Here is a 23,972-nt window from a genome sequence, read left to right as displayed (position 1 = left end):
AATTGTCAGACAGGGCACTTCCTGTATGGAATCTTCTCAGGTTTTGGCCTGCCATATGAGTTCTGTTATACTCACAGACACCATTCAAACAGTTTTAGAAACTTTAGAGTGTTTTCTATCCAAATCTACTAATTATATGCATATTCTCGTTTCTGGGCAAGAGTAGTAACCAGTTTAAATTGGGTACGTTTTTTTATCCGGCCGTGCAAATACTGCCCCCTAGCCCCAACAGGTTAAATGTGCAACCAGCTGTGGAAAAAACTCTGGACCCCCTTTACTCCACATAGAGATGCATACAAAGCTGTCCCTCGCCCTCCATTTGGCAAATCTGACCATTATTCTATCCTCCTGATTCCTGCTTACAAGTAAAACATCAAGCAGGAAGCACCAGTGACTAGATTAATAAAAAAGTGGTCAGGTGAAGCAGATGCTAAGCTACAGGACTGTTTTGCTAGCACAGAATGGAATATGTTGTGGGATTCCTCCGATGGAATTGAGGAGTACGCCACATCAGTCATTGGCTTCATAAATAAGTGCATCAATGACGTTGTCCCCACAGTGACCGTACGTACATACCCCAACCAGAAGCCATGGATTACAGGCAACATATGCACTGAGCTAAAGGGTAGAGCTGCCGCTTTCAAGGAGCGGGACTCCAACACAGAAGCTTATAAGAAATCCCGCTATGACCTCCGACAAACCATCAAACAGGCAAAGTGTCAATACAGGCCTAAGATCGAAACGTACTACACCGGCTCTGACGCTCGTCAGATGTGGCAGGGCTTGCAAACCAATACAGACTACAAAGGGAAGCACAGCCGAGAGCTGCCCAGTGACACGAGCCTACCAGACGAGCTAAACTACTTCTATGCTCGCTTTGAGGCAAATAACACTGAAACATGCATGAGAGCACCAGCTGTTCCGGAAGACTGTGTGATCACGCTCTCCGCAGCCGATGTGAGTAAGACCTTTAAACAGATCAACATTCACAAGGCCACAGGGCCAAACATTATATGACTTAAAGGTGTGGTAGAAAGAAGCTGTTTTCCTCCTTCATCCGTGGTGCTCGTTCAACATATCATTTGGAGATTCCTGTGAACATCAGTCATAAACATGTCATTCTGAACAGCAACATCTTCCTAACAAGAATTTAGACCAGTTGACAATTCAACAGAATTCAGTCTTGTTCATGTTGATGATCGGTACAACATGAGACAGATCGCAAGCCATGGTATATCAGACTGTATACCACTGGTATGAGTCAATGTTACTTATTTACTGTTGTAATTACGTTGGTAACCAGTTTAATAGTAGTAAGGCACCTTGGGGTTTGTGGTATATGGCCAATATACCACGGCTATTTGCTGTATCCAGGCACTCAGCGTTGCGTCGTGCGAAGAACAGTCCTAAGCCGTGGTATATTGTCCATATACCACAAACCCCTGAGGTGCCTTTTTGCTTAAATATAACTGATGCATGTGAGTTTTGAAATAATAATGTTACTACTACTAGCTTGCTCTTTCCCTGCTATTCCTGAACATGTTTATCTGATATAGCTAGTTTATTGTCCTTCCTTGCTCATCCAAAGCAGGCTTTGCTCCTCCTCGCTAGTCTACAGATGCTTGACAACATGATCATCAAGTTGTGGCTCTAACATGGACATTGCATTAGAACTAGATACACTCTTAGAAAAAAGGGTTCTTCAGCTGTCCCCATAGTATAACCCTTGTTGGTTCCAGGGAGAACCCTTTTGGGTTCCATGTAGAATCCTTTGTGGAAAGGGTTATACATTGAACCCAAAATGGTTCTACCTAAAACCAACAAGGGCTCCTCCAAAAAGTTATCCTATGGGGACAGCTGAAGAACTTTAAGTTCTAGATGGCACTTTTTTTCTAAGAGTGTAGCTTTAGAGACATTTCAGGAAAAGCAGCTAATTTGGCAAGCCAATAAAAAGTCTGATTTAACTAGCTAGTAATTCTTGTTCTATAGGCTTTCCTCCTCCTCGCTGGTCTGAAGATGCTTGAGTACTTGACATTTCCTGGATGTTGCATAAGAACAATTAGAACTAACAACTTTATCAGAGACATTTTCAGGAAAAGCAGCTCATTTAGCAAGCCAATAAAATACATTGGTTCAGCCTTGAAATATAGCTACTCAAGATATAGATCTTACCTTTTTATCTCTGTAGCAGTTCTCTCACCTCGCCTGGGCACTGCAACAGCCATGTCTTATTCCCCATTCTCTATTGTCTAGATTCTGCATGGAGCTAGCCTGTTCTAAAACATTAGCTAAAAGCTAAGTTGGCCAATTTTGAGCAAATAAATCTCAGCTTGCTAACTAGCAAAGCCAACCAATTATACAGCAAATATACAAAGTTAACAATTATTTTCTAAACTGTTAGTCTCAACCAAATGACAAGTACAAAGAACTATTTCTCTGTTCCACAACATAACAACCATTAGTTAAAGGCTAGACATAAGACTATTGATAGTTAGCTAACTAGCCATGCTATTTCAATGAAAATAAGCCAGCTAGCCAGCGTCAGCTTTAGTTGTATTGCTATGTGGAAAAAGTAGTTTTAATATCTTCCTCAATTTTTCTCACCAACGCAGTAGCGTTTAAATTCTGTAAATGTAATCGACAAATTAACATTTTGATCCATATTTAGAAACATCTCCTCCCTCCCTGAGTAAGCGATTCATCGCAACAGGCCAGAAGTCAAACAAAGCCAAACTCACGGAAATTGAGGTGGTTACAATGTGGTACTTTCAGACGCATTAAATGTACCCGTTACTACACAGGCGTTCAGAACGTGTGCAGTGGCACAATTTCATGCGTCTGAAAGTACAATATTCAAACGTTCTAATCACCTGTAAATGCACACTGAACAGGTGTAATGAACGCGTGTAAAAATGCCCATAACAAGCTTTCAAATCAAGATGATTTTAAACTCTTGGCCTTCCATACTGGCACGCAAGGGTCTCGTGAGTTGTTAAATGTAACAGCTCCTACACTTGCTTTGTAAATTGTAACAAGCAAACATTATCTACCTGTAGAACAGGGATCATCAACTAGATTCAGCCGCGGATCATCAGTGGGCAGAACATAATTGCAGACTGCAAATTGATAACAAGAAGCCTAATATAATATTTGACAAACAATCATTACTGACATGGATTACCTTTGTATATGATCACGTCTCTATTACGCGTGGGAATACTTGAACAGAGTTCCAAAATTGATAATCACTTGAGCTGATTTCCTGGTGTTTTTACAGTTGATATCCAACAATAAAAATAAAACATGAACAAATTGTTATTTTTGCTCAGAAAACATAGGGGGGATGCAACCAACCACAGACCAAATGTGGGCTGCCAGTAGGGGAACCCTGCAGTAGAAGTTCATGATCATGTTTGTCCATGCATGGTTAGTGAAGATTACATTTTCAATTCACTTCCTTCCTCCCATTGTAAGTTGGATTTGAGAACACACACTCACTATGTGAATGGATGTGTACTGCCCTAACGGTCAACTAATGAATAACTAGCTATGACGTACAAGATTAGGCAACAGCAGGACTCAACTTAATAATATTATGTTTAAGGGTACTAGACAAACAAAGGTATTGTTTGCTTCAGTACTGGTTAACTGTCCAATCAGTCACAGTTGAACTAAATGATAGTGTTCACCACAAACCTTTGGCAGTTTAGAATATGAATTTGAGGAAAAGATCTGCTGAATCAGGAGCTTTCATCCACACACCCTTACAAAGATAATCACATTTGCGATACAACACTGGAACTTTTATCTGCCCATCTTTTCAACTCCATTCTTTGGATAGAGAGAGAAACTCTCCGCCTCTGTAATAGTGGCAGAGAGTCCCAGTGGGGAGACTGCAAGGGCGGTTCATCAGTCCAGTGCCTTGCCGTTCACCTACACTCAATCATGGGACCTACTGAAGAGATGAGTCTTCAGTAAAGACTCAAGTTCGAGGCCAAGTCTGCGTCTCACATGGAGAGACATTTTTTAAATGTTTTTTATTTCACCTTTATATAACCAGGTAGGCCAGTTCTCATTTACAACTGCGACCTGGCCAAGAAAAAGCAAAGCAGTGCGACACAAACAACACAGAGTTACACATGGAATAAACAAACGTACAGTCAATAACACAATAGAAAAGTCTATATACAGTGTGTGCAAATGAAGTAAGATTAGGGCCATAGTGGCCATAGTGGCGAAATAATTACAATTTAGCAATTAGATGTGCAGGTATGTAGATGTGACCGTACCGTATGTGTAGGTATGTACGGCAAGGCTAAATCAGAGAGATGGGTAGGAGAACGTCCATGTAGTGTAGCAGTAAAATCTTGAAATCAGTCTTAACCTTAACAGGAAGCCAGTGTAGAGAGGCGAGCACTGGATTAATATGATACATTTTTTTGGTTCTAGTCAGGATTCTAGCAGCCGTATTTAGCACTAACCAAAGTTTATTTAGTGCTTTATCCGGGTAGCCGGAGAGTAGAGCATTGCAGTAGTCTAATCTAGAAGTGACAAAAGCACGGATTAGTTTTTCTGCATCATTTCTGGATAAAAGGTTTCCGATTTTTGCAATGTTATGAAGATGGGGGGGGGAGAAAGCTGCCCTTGAAAAATGATTGCTCTGTTCGTCAAAAGAGAGCTCAAGGTCCAGAGTAACGCTGAGGTCCTTCAATTTTATTTGAGACGACTGTATAACCATCAAGATTTAACAGCAGATCTTTGTTTCTTGGGACCTAGAAATAGCATCTCTGTTTTGTCCGAGTTTAAAAGTAGAACATTTGCCCCCATCCTCTTCCTTATGTCTGAAACACAGGCTTCAAGGATATGCAATTTTGGGGTTTCACCATGTTTCATTGAAATGTACAGATGTGTGTCGTTCGCATAGCAGTAAAAGGAGAGAGAGATCCTGAAACGGAACCTTGAGGAATACTGAAAGCTACTGTTTCCTGAATAGTTCATTTCCTGGAAAGGGAAATGGGGAAAGAATGAAGATTCCTTTGTGGGCCAAGGAAATGTGTTAACTGTTAAGCGCTTTGGATCAAATGTCTGCTGAATGAGATCTCTAGGCTAACCAGCCCTTCTCATTTCATTCAGCATCCATTACTGTGGATGGTACTTGGAATAAACACTAGACCATAAATAACATGGCCATAGTTTCTAGGTCTACCGTTTTCACACCATTCCAAAGGTTCTGTTTGGAAGTCCCAAGAATTATCTTTATGCAATCTTTCCATCTACTGTAACCAGTGGCTGGTGGTCCACTTTTCACAGGTCCTAATTTTAGTCAGCCAGTTCTTTCCAGCGGTTTGGACTATGATGAGTTATACAATACATGAATGATTAGAACTATATTCCAAACAGCCTGCTTTTCATATTGATGTAATTCTCACATTTGCCACTAGGGTTGAGTATAATACAAGGCATGATTTACTGGGAATAGTAAACCTGGGCAACATTCGATAGCCAAACTCATTCGTAGCCAAACGTTATTGAACGTTGCAGATAGAAATGCCACGAATAGAGCTGACGTGAAACCTTATTCTACATGTCAGAGAGTGTGTGTTGTACATAGGAATATGCTATCTGAATGCTCCAAAATGTTGCTTACTGCCACCCTCTCTTCAAAATAAACATCACACTCAGATCTATGTAGGCTGTTATTGGGCTCACCCTTCCTGAACTCTGATTAGTTATGTTGCTCTGTACACTAATGGCAACATCTTCTTTCTCTCTGTCACTCTCATCCACAGTGCTATCCCCAGAGCCTAATGCGTTTGTTAAGGCCCTGCGAAAGCTTCCCAACCTCCATGATGAGCAGTATGCCCTGCAGACCCGTATGTACGACTACTACAGCACGAGTGGCCCACAGGAGAACACCCTTGTCCTGCCGTAAGTCACCCATACACTCCACCTCACCCCACCTCTCCTGGGCTCCTCTGCAGCCTTCTATTTCTGTTTATTCTGCTTCTTTTTGCTTTGTCTTTGCTGTTATTAATATATAGGCTAGCGTTAAATGTTGACATGTTTTACTTTATTGTACAGTCTTCGTACAATCATTCAAACTGTGAAAAGATTACTATCCATGTAACACATCATCACTGTAGAAAACGCAACCTTGTGCTGTTTGACTGACAAACTTCAGATGGAGAGCTTGGAGTTTGATACAGATGATGATAAAATTAGAGTAGAGTAATAGTAGTTAGGCTATAACTGGTCTTATAGAAATATGGGGACCTCAACCTACCGGTACTACCGATACATACAATTTCACGCCCTTACCATTTCTTTACACAGGAGATGAGTGTGTACTGTACTTACTGGATTAGAATAACTGCTTAATTTGACTGTCAAATTCAAACAAGACTGAAGTTCTGCTTCCTTTTTCATAACCATTGACAGCTTTTATTTCATGGCTTTTTCAACCTACAAGGCATACGAGGCTTTTTCAAAGGCTCTTTGAATAGCAACATATTCTAGTGCACAGCATATCATGTCAGGATAAAGGTTGACATCCTCCCCCAAAATCTGTTCACTATGACCCCTCCTTAGCAGTAGGCCTACAGGATATACAATGTTTGTTAGGGGATATCATACACACGTTTCTATTCCCTGCATGCCTGGGAACATTTCACTCTAAAACTGTCTGTTGTTTTGACAGGATGCCGACACACCTCGCTGATGAACTATCAAAAAGGTCCTGAAATACTGGTAGCATACTGTGCCTGCGCTACGCTGTGTGGTTTGAATCCTCTATCTGTCCCGCCTGGTGTCAAACAGTGCCTGGCAGGAACAGTTTGCTCTGTTGTCTGTGTGGACCTGTCAGGGAGTGATCATTGGAGCACACACCTGCAGGGAGTTGTGCTGCAGCATTTCAGTAGCGGTGTTCACGCCTGCCTGACATTCTACCCTTATTCCCTCTCTTCAGATACCTCGCCTCGCTCCCGCTGGAGGGAGCTACTCTCATTGGTTCATGTCTAGCTAAAAACTGTGCAGAACAGTCAAGTTCTCATAATATTTCTGTAATGTTACAGTAGCAACCCCAGGAGTATTGCTGCTGCCAGAGAGAGAGAGAGAATAGGCATGCGAGGGGTTGCTGGTGCCACGCTGGCAGAGAGCGAGGCTAATCTGTGTTGAGCGTGTTTGATTCCTGTAGTCTGGTTCTCAGTGCGTGTGTTCAGGAGCAGCGAGAGGGCCCTCTGCTGAATATGGTCCTGGCAGGTCGGATTCAAGGGGTGTTGGCTATCGCCCCTCGATAGCCAGCATAGGGCTCAGCCCCTCCACCTCAAACTGACTCAGAGCAGCTCAGGACCACAGATAGATATGGTCCTGGCAGGTCGGATCCGAGGGGTGCTGGCTATCGCCCTTCCAAATGGAGGTTGCCTGAGCCCAGGCCAATGCACCCTGGGTCAAATCCCTCCCAGCAACCTCCTCTCCTTTCTGGGCCTGCGATGCCGGTGGCAGTGGGGGCGCCTCTGCCTGCCTGCTTGCTAATCTCTACACAGACACCCAGCACAGGGCTCAGCACCTCCACCTCAAACCCACTCCGAGCAGCTCAGGACCACAGATATAGAGACTGGAGGGGGCAGGGTGGGCCTGGGTTATAGGGGACAGATAAGAGAACTACACAAGCACGCTATTTTTAAGCTGTTTGAGTGAAGGGGGGCTGGTGGCACTGTGCCTGCTTGGATCATGGTAATGTTTGTTTGGAGGACTGCCATGTCACCTCCATAGCCTTCTACTCCTCATCGCTTCAACAGTTTCACAGGAGATTCATAGGACGTATGGATTCAGATTCCGTCCCACAGACAAATGTATCAGTCTCATTATGTTTTCAGTGTAATTTCAGAAGTTGGTTCAATCATACTCTTTCCTCCTTGCTTCTGTAAGGTTAATTTTCATTATTAACATCATTATGTTCCTTTTTGTGGCTTCAAGTTAATGTTGATTAACACATACTAGCTGTCACCAAACATTGCTATTAAATGTCCCTAATGCCTGAGTTATTTGTTTTTTGTTTTGTTTATGTTATGCTTTGCAGTGAGCATGTGCAGTGGACTTGAAATAACATTGACAAAGCTAATGTCAATATATCCTAACATTGCTTCAATTTTTTACATTGTGTGGAGTAGGAAGTTGGTTTGTTCATTTATTGAACAGCTGAGTGAAAAGCGGCAGTAGTGAGATTCCCTGTGGGAAGCCTTCACCCCAACCTCCCATTTGCCTCTGTCACCACTCTGTTCCTCATCAGCAGGCCAGGCCACAGGGCAGCATCCTACCCAACCCTCGATATGCTAATACCCATTTCCCTGCCACACCGTCGGCTATACCAGGAGATAAATGAATCATTTGTGATTTGAATATTGTTTTCAGCGACACTATCACTTTAATATTATCAACAACATATGTCTGAGGATTGTGTCTGGAGCCAGGGCTAATTAGGTGGGTGTCTTTAGGCCTTTGCTTAGGTGCTGAGGGGTAAGCTTGCTATTTCCCCTGCTGTTCTATTGAACGTAACAAGGGGATGGTTTGCACCCCCCCTGCCCTCCAGTGTCCTGTCATGTGTTTTAAAAAAGGAGATTAGGGGGTAAATCTTTGCGTAGCTGCTTAGTCCAGGCACAATCTCTTTAATAGAGCGCAAGCAGGAGAATACGGGACGCCAACATTACCTCCATCTAGAGGACATATTAATATGCATGGGAGGCCAGGATGAGCTGCCCGTCTAATTAGAACATGGGGTCTCGCTAAAACATGAACACACCCCTTTTCATCCCCCCGCCGTACTCCCAAAAGGCACCCCTTACCCCTCAGAACGCCCGCAAATTAGTAACTCCTCATGCAGCATCATAGACTTCCCAGGGAGTCGCCCCTTCCCTCATCATGTCCATAATTCACACCCAGCGCTTAGGAACTGTTTTGGGCACCCTGCTGCTGAAACAGAAGGTCCAACCAAATAGACTTTGTCTCGCTTCATAAAGTAGGCTAGGCTTGTTTCACTCTTTTCCTTTATCCTCAGCCTTTTCCTCATGTTAACAGAACCGGCTCCATGTCTTAATGAGGTTGTAAAGTAAACAGAACAACCAAGACAAAAAAGAGGGGTGTCTCTACTCCCCTGAAGGGATTATATTTTTTTTTTAATGTAATTTAAAAAAAAATATTTGCTTAACCTGGATTGTTTGTGTCTCTATGTAAACTGTCTTCTTTGTTGGAGACGCAGAGTTTCTTTGGGTGTTTTCTGAAGATTTGGTTATTATAGGATGATTATGACTCAACTTGTCTTTTCCCAGGCTGTGTAAACAAAATAAGAGGATAGTGTACACTGTTTTAGAGTACAGCCCCTTGCTGGACTCTTGCAATATGACCACAGATGACTGGGCTACAATTGGGAAGGACATTGAGGTACTTGGTGTGGTCATTTTATTTATCTTGCACTTCACCCCAACATTAACCATAACCCTGACGACTTTAACCATTTACATAAGCAGAGGCATTATGATGCAATAACACAACAATCTCAAGTCATTCACTGAAGTAAATGTCAGCTGTCCCTTTCCTTTTATGTAAATGTACTGTACTGGAGCTTTTGTATTAAATACAGTACTTATTTCAAGTAGCCTGTGGCAAGATGTAGGCTACACATTTTGACCTTGGAACCTTTGATTAAAGTCTGATCCTGTTCTCTTTGTCTCTTGGTTCCAGAAACACTATGAGAAGTATGACGGTTTTGTCATTCTCCACGGCACGGACACCATGGCCTACACAGCATCTGCTCTGTCCTTCATGTGTGAGCACCTGGGGAAGCCTGTCATCCTCACCGGCTCCCAGGTACACCTGCCATCCGTACAGCTAAACTGCTTCATAAAGATAACAGAAGGGTGAAATGTTGTTTTATGACCTCTTGCAGGTGCCGATCTATGAGATGAGGAACGATGGAAGAGACAACCTGTTGGGGGCACTGCTGATCGCTGGTCAGTTTGTCATTCCTGAGGTGAGTAGAGGAGGGAGGGACACTTCTTCTTGGAGCAGCACTCGCACACAGCTGACGACATGTCACCTGCACTTGTTTTTGAATGCAATGTAGTTGAATCATCTTGGCCAAATATTCCTAGTTGCACATTTTTAGATGAACTATATCACATTTCTCTCTTCATTGAATGTGTTCATACTATTGTCCATGCTGTTGAAATGTGTCTAGCTTTTTAGCCTGCTATGGTAATAAGGTGATATGACTGGCTATGTCCTCCCTGATTGATGGTGTGAGGATGAACTTTGTTGGCAGACAATACACCACACCTTCACACCCTGTCGTAAATTAAGAGGGAGAGAAATCTCCCACTGGCTCTATAGTAGCAAGATTGGAATGTTTAAAAAAAATAAAAAAATATCTGAAACATACAACATACTTGCAGTGAAGCAGCTCAACAACTACAGTTGAAGTCGGAAGTTTACATACACCTTTGCCAAACTCAGTTTTTCACAATTCCTGACATTTAATCCAAGTAAAAATTCCCTGTCTTAGGTCAGTTAGGATCACCACTTTATTTTAAGAATGTGAAATGTCAGAATAATAGTAGAGTGATTTATTTCAGCTTTCATTTCTTTCATCACATTCCCAGTGGGTCAGAAGTTTACATACACTCAAATAGTATTTGGTAGTATTGCCTTTAAATTGTTTAACTTGGGTCAAACGCTTCGGGTAGCCTTCCACAAGATTCCCACAATAAGTTGGGTTAATTTTGGCCCATTCCTCCTGACAGAGATGGTGTAACTGAGTCAGGTTTGTAGGCCTTTTTGCTCGCACATGCTTTTTCAGTTCTGCCCACATATTTTCCTATTGGATTGAGGTCAGAGCTTTGTGATGGCCACTCCAATACCTTGACTTTGTTGTCCTTAAGCCATTTTGCTACAACTTTGGAAGTATGCTTGGGGTCATTGTCCATTTGGAAGACCCTTTTGCGACCATGCTTTAACTTCCTGACTGATGTCTTGAGATGTTGCTTCAATATATCCACATAATTTTCCTTTCGCATGAAGCCATCTATTTTGTGAAGTGCACCAGTCCCTCCTGCAGCAAAGCACCCCCACAACATGATGCTGCCACACCTGTGGTTCATGGTTGGGATGGTGTTCTTCAGCTTGCAAGCTTCCCCCTTTTTCCTCCAAACATAACGATGGTCATTATGGCCAAACAGTTCTATTTTTGTTTCATCAGACCAGAGGACATTTCTCCAAAATGTACCATCTTTGTCCCCATGTGCATTTGCAAACCGTAGTCTGGCTTTTTTATGGCGGTTTTGGAGCAGTGGCTTCTTCCTTGCTGAGCGGCCTTTCAGGTTATGTCTATATAACTCGTTTTACTGTGGATATAGATTCTTTTGTACCTATTTCCTCCAGCATCTTCACAAGGTCCTTTGCTGTTGTTCTGGGATTGATTTGCACTTTTCACACCAAAGTACATTCATCTCTAGGAGACAGAACGCGTCTCCTTCCTGAGCGGTATGACGGCTGCGTAGTACCATTGTGTTTATACTTGTGTACTATTGTTTGTACAGATGAACGTGGTACCTTCAGGCGTTTGGAAATTGCTCCCAAGGATGAACCAGACTTGTGGAGGTCTCCTATTTTTTTCTGAGGTCTTGGCTGATTTCTTTAGATTTTCCCATGATGTCAAGCAAAGAGGCACTGAGATTGAAGGTAGGCCTTGAAATACATCCACAGGCACACCTCCAATTGACTCAAATGATGTCAATTAGCCTATCAGAAGCTTATCTGGAATTTTCCAAGCTGTTTAAAGGCACAGTCAACTTAGTATATGTAAACTTCTGACTCACTGGAATTGTGATACAGTGAAATAATCTGTAAACAATTGTTGGAAAAATGACTTGTGTCATGTGCAGAGTAGATGTCCTAACCGACTTGCCAAAACTATAGTTTAACAAGAAATTTGTGGAGTGGTTGAAAAACAAGCTTTAATGACTCCAACCTAAGTGTATGTAAACTTCCGACTTCAACTGTACATCATACCAGTCATCCAACAGACTCCCATTCAGAGCGACACACAGAAGCATCCATGGTCAATGCCCTGCTCAAGGGCACGTTGACACATCTCCCACCAGGCTAAAAAACGTGAACCCGAATCCTCCAAGGCCCCCCCCCCCCCCCCCCCCCCACACAGTTCCCCAATAGCTGTTCCTCAACCATTCGAGACCCCTCCCAAGAAAAAAGAAAAAAAATACAATTAATTACATTCCCCACCCCCAAGAACCCCCAATGCACCAACAACCAAGAGAATGAACTAAAGAGGAAAAAAGAAAAATACAGAAGAAAACAGCAAACATCAATGCAAAAAAAATCTAAAAAAATACATTTAAAACCAAGGACAACTTAAATCATAACAGCAATGCCAACTGTATATGTTTGTGTGCATGTCTGGCACTATTACATGCATGTGTGTGCTCTTGTATGCGTTTATTTGAATGAGAGTGTGTGTGTATATGCATGTGTACAAACACCTGCATAGCATCAGCCTCAGGCAAACCGACATTAGTTGTAATAACACTGCCCCTTAGTGTCATTCAAACATACTTTTTATTATGTTTTATTTCGATTTTTTGAAAAACTTATCTTAGAATTATAGTCAATCTCCTGCACAGCAACTCCACTCCCACTTGTCTCCAATTCCACATCCCAACCCTCAGCTTCCCTCAGCCCATCCCATCTATCTCTGCTGGCCACACACTTCGGGTTTCTGTGCAACACATATCTTTCAACTATGCTGTGATGTTTAACGTACAATTTCAATCTGTAACTATTTTGCAATCTGTATGGCACAGTTGTCAACATCCTGGTCCTCAAATTAAGCTGGTATACTTTCCTATTTATGCTATTTTTATTCCTCTTCCAGTTTTGATCCTTTATATTTGGCAGACAGATAAGTTCCCTGCCTCCTCCCGCTGCCACCTGCCTCCTCCATTTTTGGGGTAATGCTGTAATCAATTGGTTATACTCTTGGATTGAGAAGACCTTCCCGTACAATTCTGATAACTCCACGAAGGACATAACTCTACCATTCCAGTTTACAATATCATTTAAGAACAAATTACCCTTTTCAAACATCTTTCCCATAAATCCAGGTATTTTACCAACCAGCACATTTGAGTTCAGCCATCATTTTTGTTGTAATATTTGTTCTATCTTTTCAGGGGATGAAATTGAAATTGTAGCCAGCTCCGCAATGCTTGTTTGAAAAAGAGAGATACTTTGAAAAAAGTATCATTTTCAATTAATCGAAAATGAGACATGGCAATCTGCACAAAGGCAAAAAGGCCATTTTTAATCAATGGATGAGCTTTTCTTAGTAATCTACTTGAGAACCATTTAGTGTTCAAGTAAAACTTTTGAATAAGTGAAGTTTTTAGAGAGAGGTGTAGTGCTTTTATATTTCATCTCAACCCATCCAATTCATATTCATTATATACATAGGCACGTTTTATTTTGTCTGGTTTAGCTTACCAGATAAAGCGAAATATTTTTTGCTCATATGATTTGAAAAAATAAATCATCAGGAGTAGACAGCACCATAAGTAATTGAGTAAACTGAGATATGACTAAGGAGTTAATCAGGTCAATTTTTCCATAAATAGACAGGTATTTACCTCTCCATGGTTGCAGGATATTTTTACAAGTTTTCTATTGAAATTCATTGTGGAGAGCTTATTTCTATCTTTTGTGATATGAATACCAAGTATCTCTACTTCACCATCAGCCCATTTTATAGGTAAACTGAATGGTAATGTAAAAGTTGTATTTTTAAAGATCAAATATGTAATATTGTACACTTAGAATAATTAGGTTTTAGTCCAGAGAGTACAGAAAAGTTATCTAGATTTTCAATGAGACATTGCAGGGATCTAGCTTGCGGACTTAACATAAAACTTGAGTCATCGGCATACATGGACACCTTTGTTTTTTTAAGCCTTGGATTTCTAATCCTCTGTTGTTATTGGATCTGATTTTAATAACTAGCATTTTTATGGCCATAACAAATATATATGGTGACAGCGGACACCCTTGTTTAACTCCTCTTGACAATTCAAAACTCTCTGAGAAGTAGCAGTTATGTACTATTTTACATCTGGGGTTGCTATATATGATTTTGACCCATTTTATAAGAGAATTACTGAAATTGAGAAAAATCCAGGCATTTATAAATAAAATCCAGTCTTTATCAAATACCTTTTCAAATTTGCTATAAATACCAGGCCTGGCTTCTTAGAATTTTCATGATGTTCTATTATTTCTAGTAGTTGTCGTATATTATCTCCAATGTATTGTCCATGTAAAAAACCTGTCTGATCAGGATGAACAATACCTGGTAAAACCCTTTTTAATTCTGAGTGCTATGCATTTCGCTAGTATTTTTGCATCACAACATTGAAGTCTAAGGGGCCTAGACTATTTTAGATAGACTGGGTCTTTTATATTTTTCATCTGGGTCTTGTTTTAATAATAGAGAAATCAGACCTACCTGCTGAGTACCTGACAGACTACCATTTCTATAGGAGGAGTAAAAACAATCTAACAATGGAGATTTTAGTTTATCAAAAAAGGCTTGATATACCTCTACCACTATACCATCATGCCAGGGTTTTTTCCAGACTGAAAGGATTTAATAGCCTCAAAGTTCTTCCTCCGTAATTTGGCCTTCGCACTGATCTTTCTGTACATTTGTTAATTTTCCATTTTTTTTATATTATTTGGAAAGAATTCCTTACCGTAATCTTCATTCAGTGGGAGAGGATGAGACGGAAAAGAGAACATCTGCCTAAAATAATTAGCTTCCTCTTTTAAAATATAATTCAGAGAATCATAGTTGACTCCGTCTTCAGTAACGAGTTTCTGCAAATTATTTTTGTTAGCGTTCCTGCATTGTAAATTCAGGAAGAATTTTGTGCAGTTTTCTCCAAATTCCATCCAGTTTGCTTTATTTTTGTTATAGATTACACTAGATCATTCTTGAATAAGTTCCTCAAGTTTATTTTGTATCTCTGTAGTATCGTTTTTATTGCTATCTACCTGTACTATTAGTTCATGGATTTCCCTTGTTTGTCTTGTCTCTTTAGGCAGAAACTGCTTTTTTAATGATGAATATTGAATTGAATGACCTTTGAAGGTACATTTAAAGGTATCCCAAACAATAAGGGGATTTACTGAACCTATATTATACTGGAAAAATTCTGTTCTAAATTATTTTGTTAAAAATAGGTTGTCCTCCAGTAAACTTTGTTTAAATTTCCAATATCCCCATCCACGTGGAAAATCTACAAGAGCTATGTGAATGCCAAATAGATGATGATCCGATCGCATTCTGTCTCCTATTGAAACTTTTTAACCTTTGATGTAAGAGAGAAAGAGACAAGAAAGTAGTCAAGATGACTTAGCTTGATTAAGTCTCCATGTATATCTCACTAGGTCAGGGTTTTTTAGTCTCCAAATATCCACTATTTCTAATGTGTCCATAATATTGGTGATTTCCTTAAGGGCACGGTGATGATAGTTTGTAGAGTGATTACCTTTACGGTCCATTGAGGTACTTAACACTGTGTTATAGTCTCCTACTGTACCATAATGATTTGATCATTTATTGCCTGTAAGTTCAATGAATTGGTATAAATGTTTTTGAAGAAGTATGGATCATCCTGATTTGGACCATAGAGATTAATGAGCCAAATCTCTTTTTCGTCCACTTTCATATTCAAAAGGATCCACCTTCCTTGCGAATCATTCCTGATTATTTGTACATTCAGATCGAAATTTTTGTTAATTAATATCATCACACCTTTTGAGTTCCTTTGTCCATGACAGAAAATGATTTCACCACCCCATTCCTTTTTACACAGAACTTCATCTAAGGATGTAGAGTGAGTTTCCTGTAAACAGTATATGCTATATTCCTTTTCTTTTAGCCATGTAAAGACTGATCTTCTTTTTTTAAATCTGCTAAACCGTTAATTATAACTGGCTATACTTATTTCAGCCCTTACCATAACTAGATACTATTCTCAGTCTAAATTGACCATAATTAGTGCTTGTACTGCCATCAGAGGTATTATGACAGTCAAAACTAGAGCTTTCAAATGTCTGATATTTAAGAAGTAGGTTCTAGCAATATTTGTTTTATTCCCTTGCCTGTTTGCCTGTGAGCCATTGCAGCAGAGGTTAAAAAATGTAGACAAGATATTATGTGTGTGGTAAATCTGAGTACGTTGATGTGTATGATATTGGATGTGATTTAGTGAGAGTGTGTACGATGTCTGTATAAGAGTAAGACTATAATGTGTGATGTCCGAATAAAAAATAACTCCGCCAATTTGCATGGTTGAGTGTCTGTGTGTAACATGTAGTGCGTATAGCGTTAATATTCATGATGATAATTGTAAATATCGTATCACCGTCATAGTTGCATCATAATTACCTTCAACATCATTGAAAAACACATTCCAGCATTTCCATAGCAATTGACGTTTCGCATGATCATGAAAGAAACCTTGCATTACTCGAGACGGCTTCACTACAGTACAAATGTATTCCGTACAATATGTTATTATTCCCCAATGCCCCTATTCTGATATCTTCGCCTTGCTTGTTGTAAACATATATAAATTTGTAGACAAATACATAAAAAAGATACACACCTGATCGCGCTCTCTTTGTCTATGTGTAAGCGAGCATGTAATTGAGTACCTGTGTGTTCATATCCACTTCATAATGTTCAGATATTTTTACAGTTCCCATACTTTATTTTTTTTGTAACCTGAAGTCCCTGTAGAATTTAGTACAGCCGTGGTGTTATGGAGCTGTCTCAGAATAGCTGTCCATCTATAAAGAGTTTGTCCACAATGAGAAAGGCACGCTTACCCTTCTCCCTTTGTTGCCTTTGTACCGGATACAGTCTCTTACGATGTTCGTTTATCTCCCTTGGAAATTGGTCATTGAGACCGAATTTGGTCCCTTTAAGCTCCCTTCCCCTGCTTTTGATCAGCTCCTTTTGTTGGTAGTGTTCAAATGTTGCGATGATTGGTCTGGGACCCATGGTCTTGTCGCTCCGAGCTCAAAGTCTGTGCACTCGTTGGAAAGCCACCTTGTTTACAGTCTATAGGAAGTTTCAAGGCGGATTGCATGAATTCTCTGATCGCGCCCTCTGGATTATTGGATGCGTCCTCAGGATAGAGACATAGATTTTCACGCATGCTACGACTTTGTATGTCTAGTAGCGACTCCATCACCCTGTTTTCCCCGAGTAGACAATCCATGTTAGAATTGTGGATTTTTACCTTGGCTGTGAGTGCCTTGTTTTCTCCTTGGAGCATGAGAATTTCAAACTACCCCTCAATCCTGTTACCTCCTCACACAACTTTTCCAGTGTTACATGGATTCCAGCCAGAGAACTAGCCTCTACTTCAACGGTAAGTAAATCGTCCGTGTCTGTAGATTAATCTGTTTTTCTTTTTTTGTCGGGTTAAAGTTATTTTGTGAGGTAGTCGGATCTTTCCATGATGGAGTATGTTGTTCCTCCATAGTGTAAAGCTGTTGGTTCTCGTCGATTTCCCTCAGGATCTCCTTAGTATACAGGTTGGCTCTTTACTGCAACCAGTTGTTTTACGAAGAGATAACAATGAGTCTTTCCCACGACGACGACAGGTGTCTGTAGTACAGCCAGCTAGCACTCGCGGAATCCACACAAAAAAATGAAACACAAACTTGCAGTCCCAGCCGTAAAGACTAACCACGTCGTGGAGTCCTTAGCAACTAAACTTTAGTTCTGATTTAAAATCGATTTAATGAAACTATTTTAATATAAACAACAAACCGAGTGTAGACAGTACAATGTTCTGTTGTGTGATCTGATGATGTATCTGTATATCTGGTATCTAATGACGTATATGCAGCCAGCTGTGTTGTTCCTGTAAGAAAGATCGGAATGTCTTTGTTAGACATTTTGCCGCCCAAAAACGTTTTCTTCAAAATGTGAATATGGGAACAATATTTATAAGATAGGAATGTTAAGAATGGTCCATGGGGATCTAAAGAATAATCCTGTCATTTTGATGTCATTAAAAACTGTATAACGAAAATACTGTAACTTAGGAAGGAAACACATTCTAGTTGTAAAGTTTCCATCCAATATGATGCTAATACAATATGAAGAACGAGGAAACTGTTTGTTAAGATAGCAATGTTGATTTTGGTTTCCTAATGAGATAATGGTTTTTCATGCCCCTGGCACATTAACTAAGCCACGCCCCTAATGAGGTCAGAAGAGTGTCAGTGTGATGGAACCGCCTTTTCCGACCAGAGTGCATAAATGGACTCGCTAAGAATTAACATGCCAGACCAGCAGACGGACAGCGTGAGCTGAACGTTACGAATGGTTGAAACTCTAAGACTCAACACAAGGTGAGAAGATAACCTCAACTACCAGACCAGCAGCCGTGAAGCTGTGGCCACACGTTGAAATGCTTAGAAACCCTCAACATGAGGTGAAGAAGATAGACTTGACCAGAACATTTGGCAGTCTGCAGCTGTTCATGTAAAGGGATCTAGAATTTGACTATCTACCGAGAAAGGAAGGAGAAGATCCCATCTCAACAATCATTGGTGCATCTGAAGAAACATCCACTCCATGCCAGAACAACTAAGGACATTATGACCACTGGAAGACAACCAGAGCCTTACACCCATCGAGCCACTTCCATAGAAGGATCGATTGGTTCCAGAGAGACGAAGGACAGAGACATCTACACGTAAATACATTTCATTCCTTACCCAAACAAGCGGTGGTTTGTGAGCAAAGTATTATTATTACTTTTGAGGGTAGTTTCCAAATGTGCAATAAGTTTGACTCTTTCTCTCCCTCTTTATCTACCCCTCCCTCTCTATATGTGTAACAAGCCGTCATATCTTGTCAGTCCACTAGGGACTTTTGTCTCATGTAAGTGTGTATTCTGTGTTATTATTTAGTTAGTTAGTAAATAAATAATTAAAATAGGTTGTGTAGAACTTAATAATGAGAAAAGGCTGGGGTTCTTGTGGATTCAAGAGGTCTGCGATGTTCAGAATGAGACTGGTATAAGGTAATGATTAGTAAGTGACTGTTATCGATATAACCTATATTTATATATCTTTAGAGTTTAATTCGGGAGATGGTAACTCGTTAAACAACTTCTTCCGTGGTGCCCCAAATTCCTAATGAGTTAATTGTTACATGATTAATCATGTAACAATTAAACATGGTTAGTTGATTCGATAAATAAGTCATCACATTAATGATAGTCACGTCATGACGCAGGTTAAAGAAGGATTTTTAAGCCTTGAGACATGGATTGTGTATGTGTGCCATTCAGAGGGTGAATGGGCAAGACAAAATATTTAAGTGCCTTTGAATGAGGTATGGTAGTAGGTGCCAGGCGCACCAGTTTGTGTGAAGAACTGCTACGCTGATGGATTTTTCAAGCTCAACAGTTTCCAATGTGCATCAAGAATGGTCCACCACCTTAAGGACATCCAGCCAACATGACATAACTGTGGGAAGCATTGGCGTCAACATGGGCCAGCATCCCTGTGGAACCTTGTTGTGTACACTTCGTGTATATACTATAACAGTAGTACAGGGGTAGACAACCCTGTTCCTGGAGTGCCGCAGGTCAAATCAAAAACATGAAGTGCATGCGGCACTCCCAGACCAGGGTTAGAGTGGGAGAGAAGCTGAATGGCAGGACAATGGGCCTCAGGTTCTTGTCAAGCTATCTCTGTGCATTGAAATTGATTTTGATAAAATGCTATTGTATCTGTTGTCCATAGCAGCCCATACCATAACCCCACCTTTACAATGGGGCACTCTGTTCACAACGTTGACATCAGCAAACCGCTTGCCCACACAACGCCATACACGTGGTCTGCGGTTGTGAGGCCGGTTGAACATACTGCCAAATTCTCTAAAATGACATTGAAGGCCCCTTATGGTACAGAAATGAACATTCAATTATCTGGCCACAGCTGTGTAGGACATTCTTACAGTCAGCATGCCAATTGCACACTCCCTCAACTTGAGACATCTGTGGCATTGTGTTGTAACAAAACTGCACATTTTAATGTCCTTGTGTCCCCAGCACAAGGTGCACCTGTGTAATGATCATGCTGTTTAATCAGCTTCTTGATATGCCACACATGTCAAGGGGATGGAATATCTTGTAAAAGGAGAAATACTTACTAACAGGGATATAAACAAATTTGTGCACAAAATTTGAGAGAAATAACCTTTGTGCATATGTAAAATGTATTTTCTTTCAGCTCATGAAACATGGGACACCTTACATGTTGCGTTTTATATTTTGGTTCAGTGTATATGCTTAATAATGATGTCTTAGGAGGTTTCATTCATTCTCCATCTACGTCTCTAGGTTTGTCTGTATTTCCACCACAAGCTGTACCGGGGGAACCGTGTGACCAAGGTGGATTCTGGGAGTTTCAATGCCTTCAATTCTCCTAACCTGGCTCCTCTGGCCAATGCTGAAGTGGATATTAAAAGTAATCAAGTGGTGTAATATTTGGCCTGTCCTGTTTGTCTATACTACCGTTCAAAAGTTTGGGGTCACTTAGAAATATACTTGTTTTTGAAAGAAAAGCACATTTTTGTCCATTTAAAATAATATCAAATTGATCAGAAATGCAGTGTAGACATTGTTAATGTTGTAAATGACTATTGTAGCTGGAAACGGCTGATTTTTTTAAATGGAATATCTACATAGGCGTACAGAGGCCCATTATCAGCAACCATCCTGTGTTTGAGCCCAGGTAGGGGCGAGGAGAGGGACGGAAGCTACACTGTTACATTAGCACAAATGAAAACTGTTGTACCGGTTAAAGAAGCAATAACACTGGCCTTTAGACTAGTTGAGTATCTTAAGCATCAGCCTTTTTGGGTTCAGATTACAGGCAAAAATGGCCATATACAAGTCCTCAACTGGCAGCTTCATTAAATAGTACCCGCAAAACCTTTCTTCTGAAACTCGTCAGTCTATTCTTTTTTAAAACATTTTCTTTTCTTTTTTTGACACCTTTTTTCTCCCAAATTTCATGGTATCCAATTGGTAGTAGTTAGTCTTGTCTCATCGCTGCAACTCCCATACGGACTCGGGAGAGGCGAAAGTCGAGAGCCATGCGTCTTCCGAAACACAACCCAACCAAGCCGCACTGCTTCTTGACACAATGCACATCCAACCCGGAAGCCAGCCGCACCAATGTGTCGGAGGAAACACTGTACACCTGGCGACCTGGTCAGCGTGCACTGCGCTCGGTCCGCCACAGGAGTCACTAGTGCGCGATGAGACAAGGATAACCCTGCCGGCCTAACCCGGACGACGCTGGGCCAATTGTGCGCCGTCCTGGTCGCGGCCGGCTGCGACAGAGCCTGGGCTCGAACCCAGAATCTCTGGTTGCACAGCTAGCACTGCGATGCAGTGCCTTAGACCACTGCACCACCCGGGAGGCCCCCTCGTCAGTCTCTTCTTGTTCTGAGAAATGAAGGCTATTCCATGTGAGAAATTGCCAAGAAACTGAAGATCTCGTACAACACTGTGTACTACTCCCTTCACAGAACAGCGGAAACTGGATCTAACCAAAATAGAAAGAGGAGTGGGAGGCCCCGGTGCACAACTGAGCAAGAGCACAAGTACATTGGAGTGTCTAGTTCGAGAAACAGACACCTCACAAGTCCTCAACAGGCAGCTTCATTAAATAGTACCCGCAAAACGTCAGTCTCAACAGTGAAGAGGCAACTCCGGGATACTGGCCTTCTAAAAATCAGCCGTTTCCAGCTACAATAGTCATTTACAACATTAACAATGTCTACACTGTATTTCGAATCAATCGGATGTTATTTTAATGGAGAAAAAATATGCTTTTCTTTCAAAAACAAGGACATTTCTAAGTGACCCCAAACTTTTGAATGGTAGTGTATATCAAGTCAAATCTTTGACGTGGCCTAGGATGGATCTTTTCACTAAACTTTTTCCATTTCCCCTGCAGTTAACTGGGACACGGTGTGGCGAGCGAACACAACCGCGCAGTTCAGAGTGAGCACTCTGATGAACCGTAACGTGGGTCTGCTGAGACTCTTCCCAGGCATCACTGCAGTGACCGTAAGAGGCTTCCCAGGGTGGGGGTGAGAAGGGGTGGATAGTGGCTCTGCCCTGTTTCTGTTGACTATTCAACCACATCATTAAATCACAACTGTATTCCTACTTCTGATATACGGTAATAGTGAAAGTAATACCCTATTGTAGAAAGACTAAATCAGAACAGCCATTTGGGGTCATATTTATCTAAAACTCTTCATTGTAGCTCTGTTGTGGTGAATCCTCTCATGCAGGTCCTACTGTGTTTTCTGATGAGCCAGCGTCGTGTGGGCGTTCCAAGTGGTCTGCATACAGCCGGGAGCAGCTTTGGGGCTGCCAGCGGCGTTTAGTCCAGTGAAAAATGAGACAGGGTTATGGGGCATGTCCAATTACCCACTAAAGACGAGGGGCCTGGCACAGACACTTAAACACTTAGATACGCCTCCCTCGCTACAGATTGAGGGGAGGATGGCTTTACTGTCTCAATATTTACTGTCTCAATGTTTTTATTTATTTATATGTTATTATCTGCTTCTTTGATTATGCATCAGACTCTCCTCTGCCTTCCATGGTCTCTGCCAGCATGGGGTTTATTAGGGATTCTGTTCACATTTTTAGCTAGCTAGCCACTTGATCCAAAATCCAATGGAAGAGACCTTGCTATGATTCTCTCCCTCCACAAGTTAGGTCTAAGGTCCGCTGCCAAGTGAAATGACTCTGTCAACCATTAACCTTGAAGTTAATGGTTCCCCCTGCCTGGCCATTTGAGCCATCTCCTCTCCAGATGCCAGAGCTGGTATTTTAAAGAGATCTCCTAAAGCCAGTGAATCACCCCTGGGGGGGTAGGTAGGTGTGGGCAGGTTGTTAAACCTAACCCTAGCTCCGTACACTCCTTTGTCCACAAGCCAGACTAAGATGGCCGCTCATCTTGCTGGCTGTTTTTGTGTGTGTGTGTAGGTGAAGTCCTTCCTGCAGGCGCCCATGGAGGGCATCGTCCTGGAGACGTATGGTACTGGAAACGCCCCTGACAACCGTGCTGACCTGCTTGAGGAGTTCCGGAATGCCACAGAGAGGGGCGTGATCATGGTCAACTGCACCCAGTGCCTGAGGGGTTCTGTCACCACATCGTACGCCACCGGAAAGGTACCCCAGAAAACAGTTCAGAGGGAGAGTGCACATGATGTGGATGGATGTGTGTTAACATGTTTTCCTGATCCCCTCAGGCCTTGAGTGACGCAGGACTGGTGGCAGGCTGTGACATGACTTCTGAGGCTGCACTGTGCAAGCTGTCCTACGTGCTGGCCAGGACGGACTTCAGCAAAGAGGCCAAAATAAAGGTAGGAGTTCCAGTCTAAACACACTCATTACCTCACTACACTTTGTAGGCCCCTTATAGAAAATCTTTTGAAGCGAATGTCAACATTAGGCTGAACTTTAGAGTGACATCTGTGTTAGTCCTATTTTAAGAAGAAAATAACAGCAATAGATGGCAGAGATGATTCACATGCGGATAAAGCTCAGTGACATGATGGTGGAATCCTTGATCATGCTTGTCTGTATTGACTGTGTTTGTGTCTTATCTGTCCTTTGTCTCTGTTGTACCTGTCCAGATGCTGAGTCAGAACCTGAGGGGAGAGATGATTGCTGACCTGCATGGGGCCAAGCTCACTCTGAGCGACAGTCGCTTCATCCAGGTCATCGCCAAGTCCCTGAGCATCAGCTGTAAGGAGGTGAGGCCACCGCACAGCCAGCCACATCACA

General features: G+C 41.6%; 1 protein-coding gene across 3 annotated transcripts in view; it reads left to right on the top strand.

Annotated features, from left to right (window-relative positions):
- Positions 1 to 23,972, top strand: part of aspg (asparaginase homolog (S. cerevisiae)) — a 47,354-nt gene that overhangs the window by 11,651 nt on the left and 11,731 nt on the right. For 2 of the 3 annotated variants that reach the window (XM_029730142.1, XM_029730140.1), the window contains exons 2-10: positions 5,790 to 5,928; positions 9,324 to 9,435; positions 9,736 to 9,861; positions 9,941 to 10,024; positions 20,496 to 20,622; positions 22,123 to 22,235; positions 23,169 to 23,354; positions 23,435 to 23,548; positions 23,822 to 23,941. In XM_029730142.1, coding sequence (XP_029586002.1) covers positions 5,790 to 5,928; positions 9,324 to 9,435; positions 9,736 to 9,861; positions 9,941 to 10,024; positions 20,496 to 20,622; positions 22,123 to 22,235; positions 23,169 to 23,354; positions 23,435 to 23,548; positions 23,822 to 23,941 — 1,121 coding nt within the window. Of the gene's footprint in view, positions 1 to 5,789; positions 5,929 to 6,583; positions 6,734 to 9,323; positions 9,436 to 9,735; positions 9,862 to 9,940; positions 10,025 to 20,495; positions 20,623 to 22,122; positions 22,236 to 23,168; positions 23,355 to 23,434; positions 23,549 to 23,821; positions 23,942 to 23,972 lie in introns of those variants that run through there. The other variant, XM_029730143.1, reaches the window with a different exon arrangement.

Source organism: Salmo trutta, chromosome 33, assembly GCF_901001165.1.
Source record: "Salmo trutta chromosome 33, fSalTru1.1, whole genome shotgun sequence".
Classification (NCBI taxonomy): Eukaryota; Metazoa; Chordata; class Actinopteri; order Salmoniformes; family Salmonidae; genus Salmo; species Salmo trutta.
Note: the sequence above shows the minus strand (reverse complement) of the source record. Positions and strands in the feature narration are given on the sequence as shown.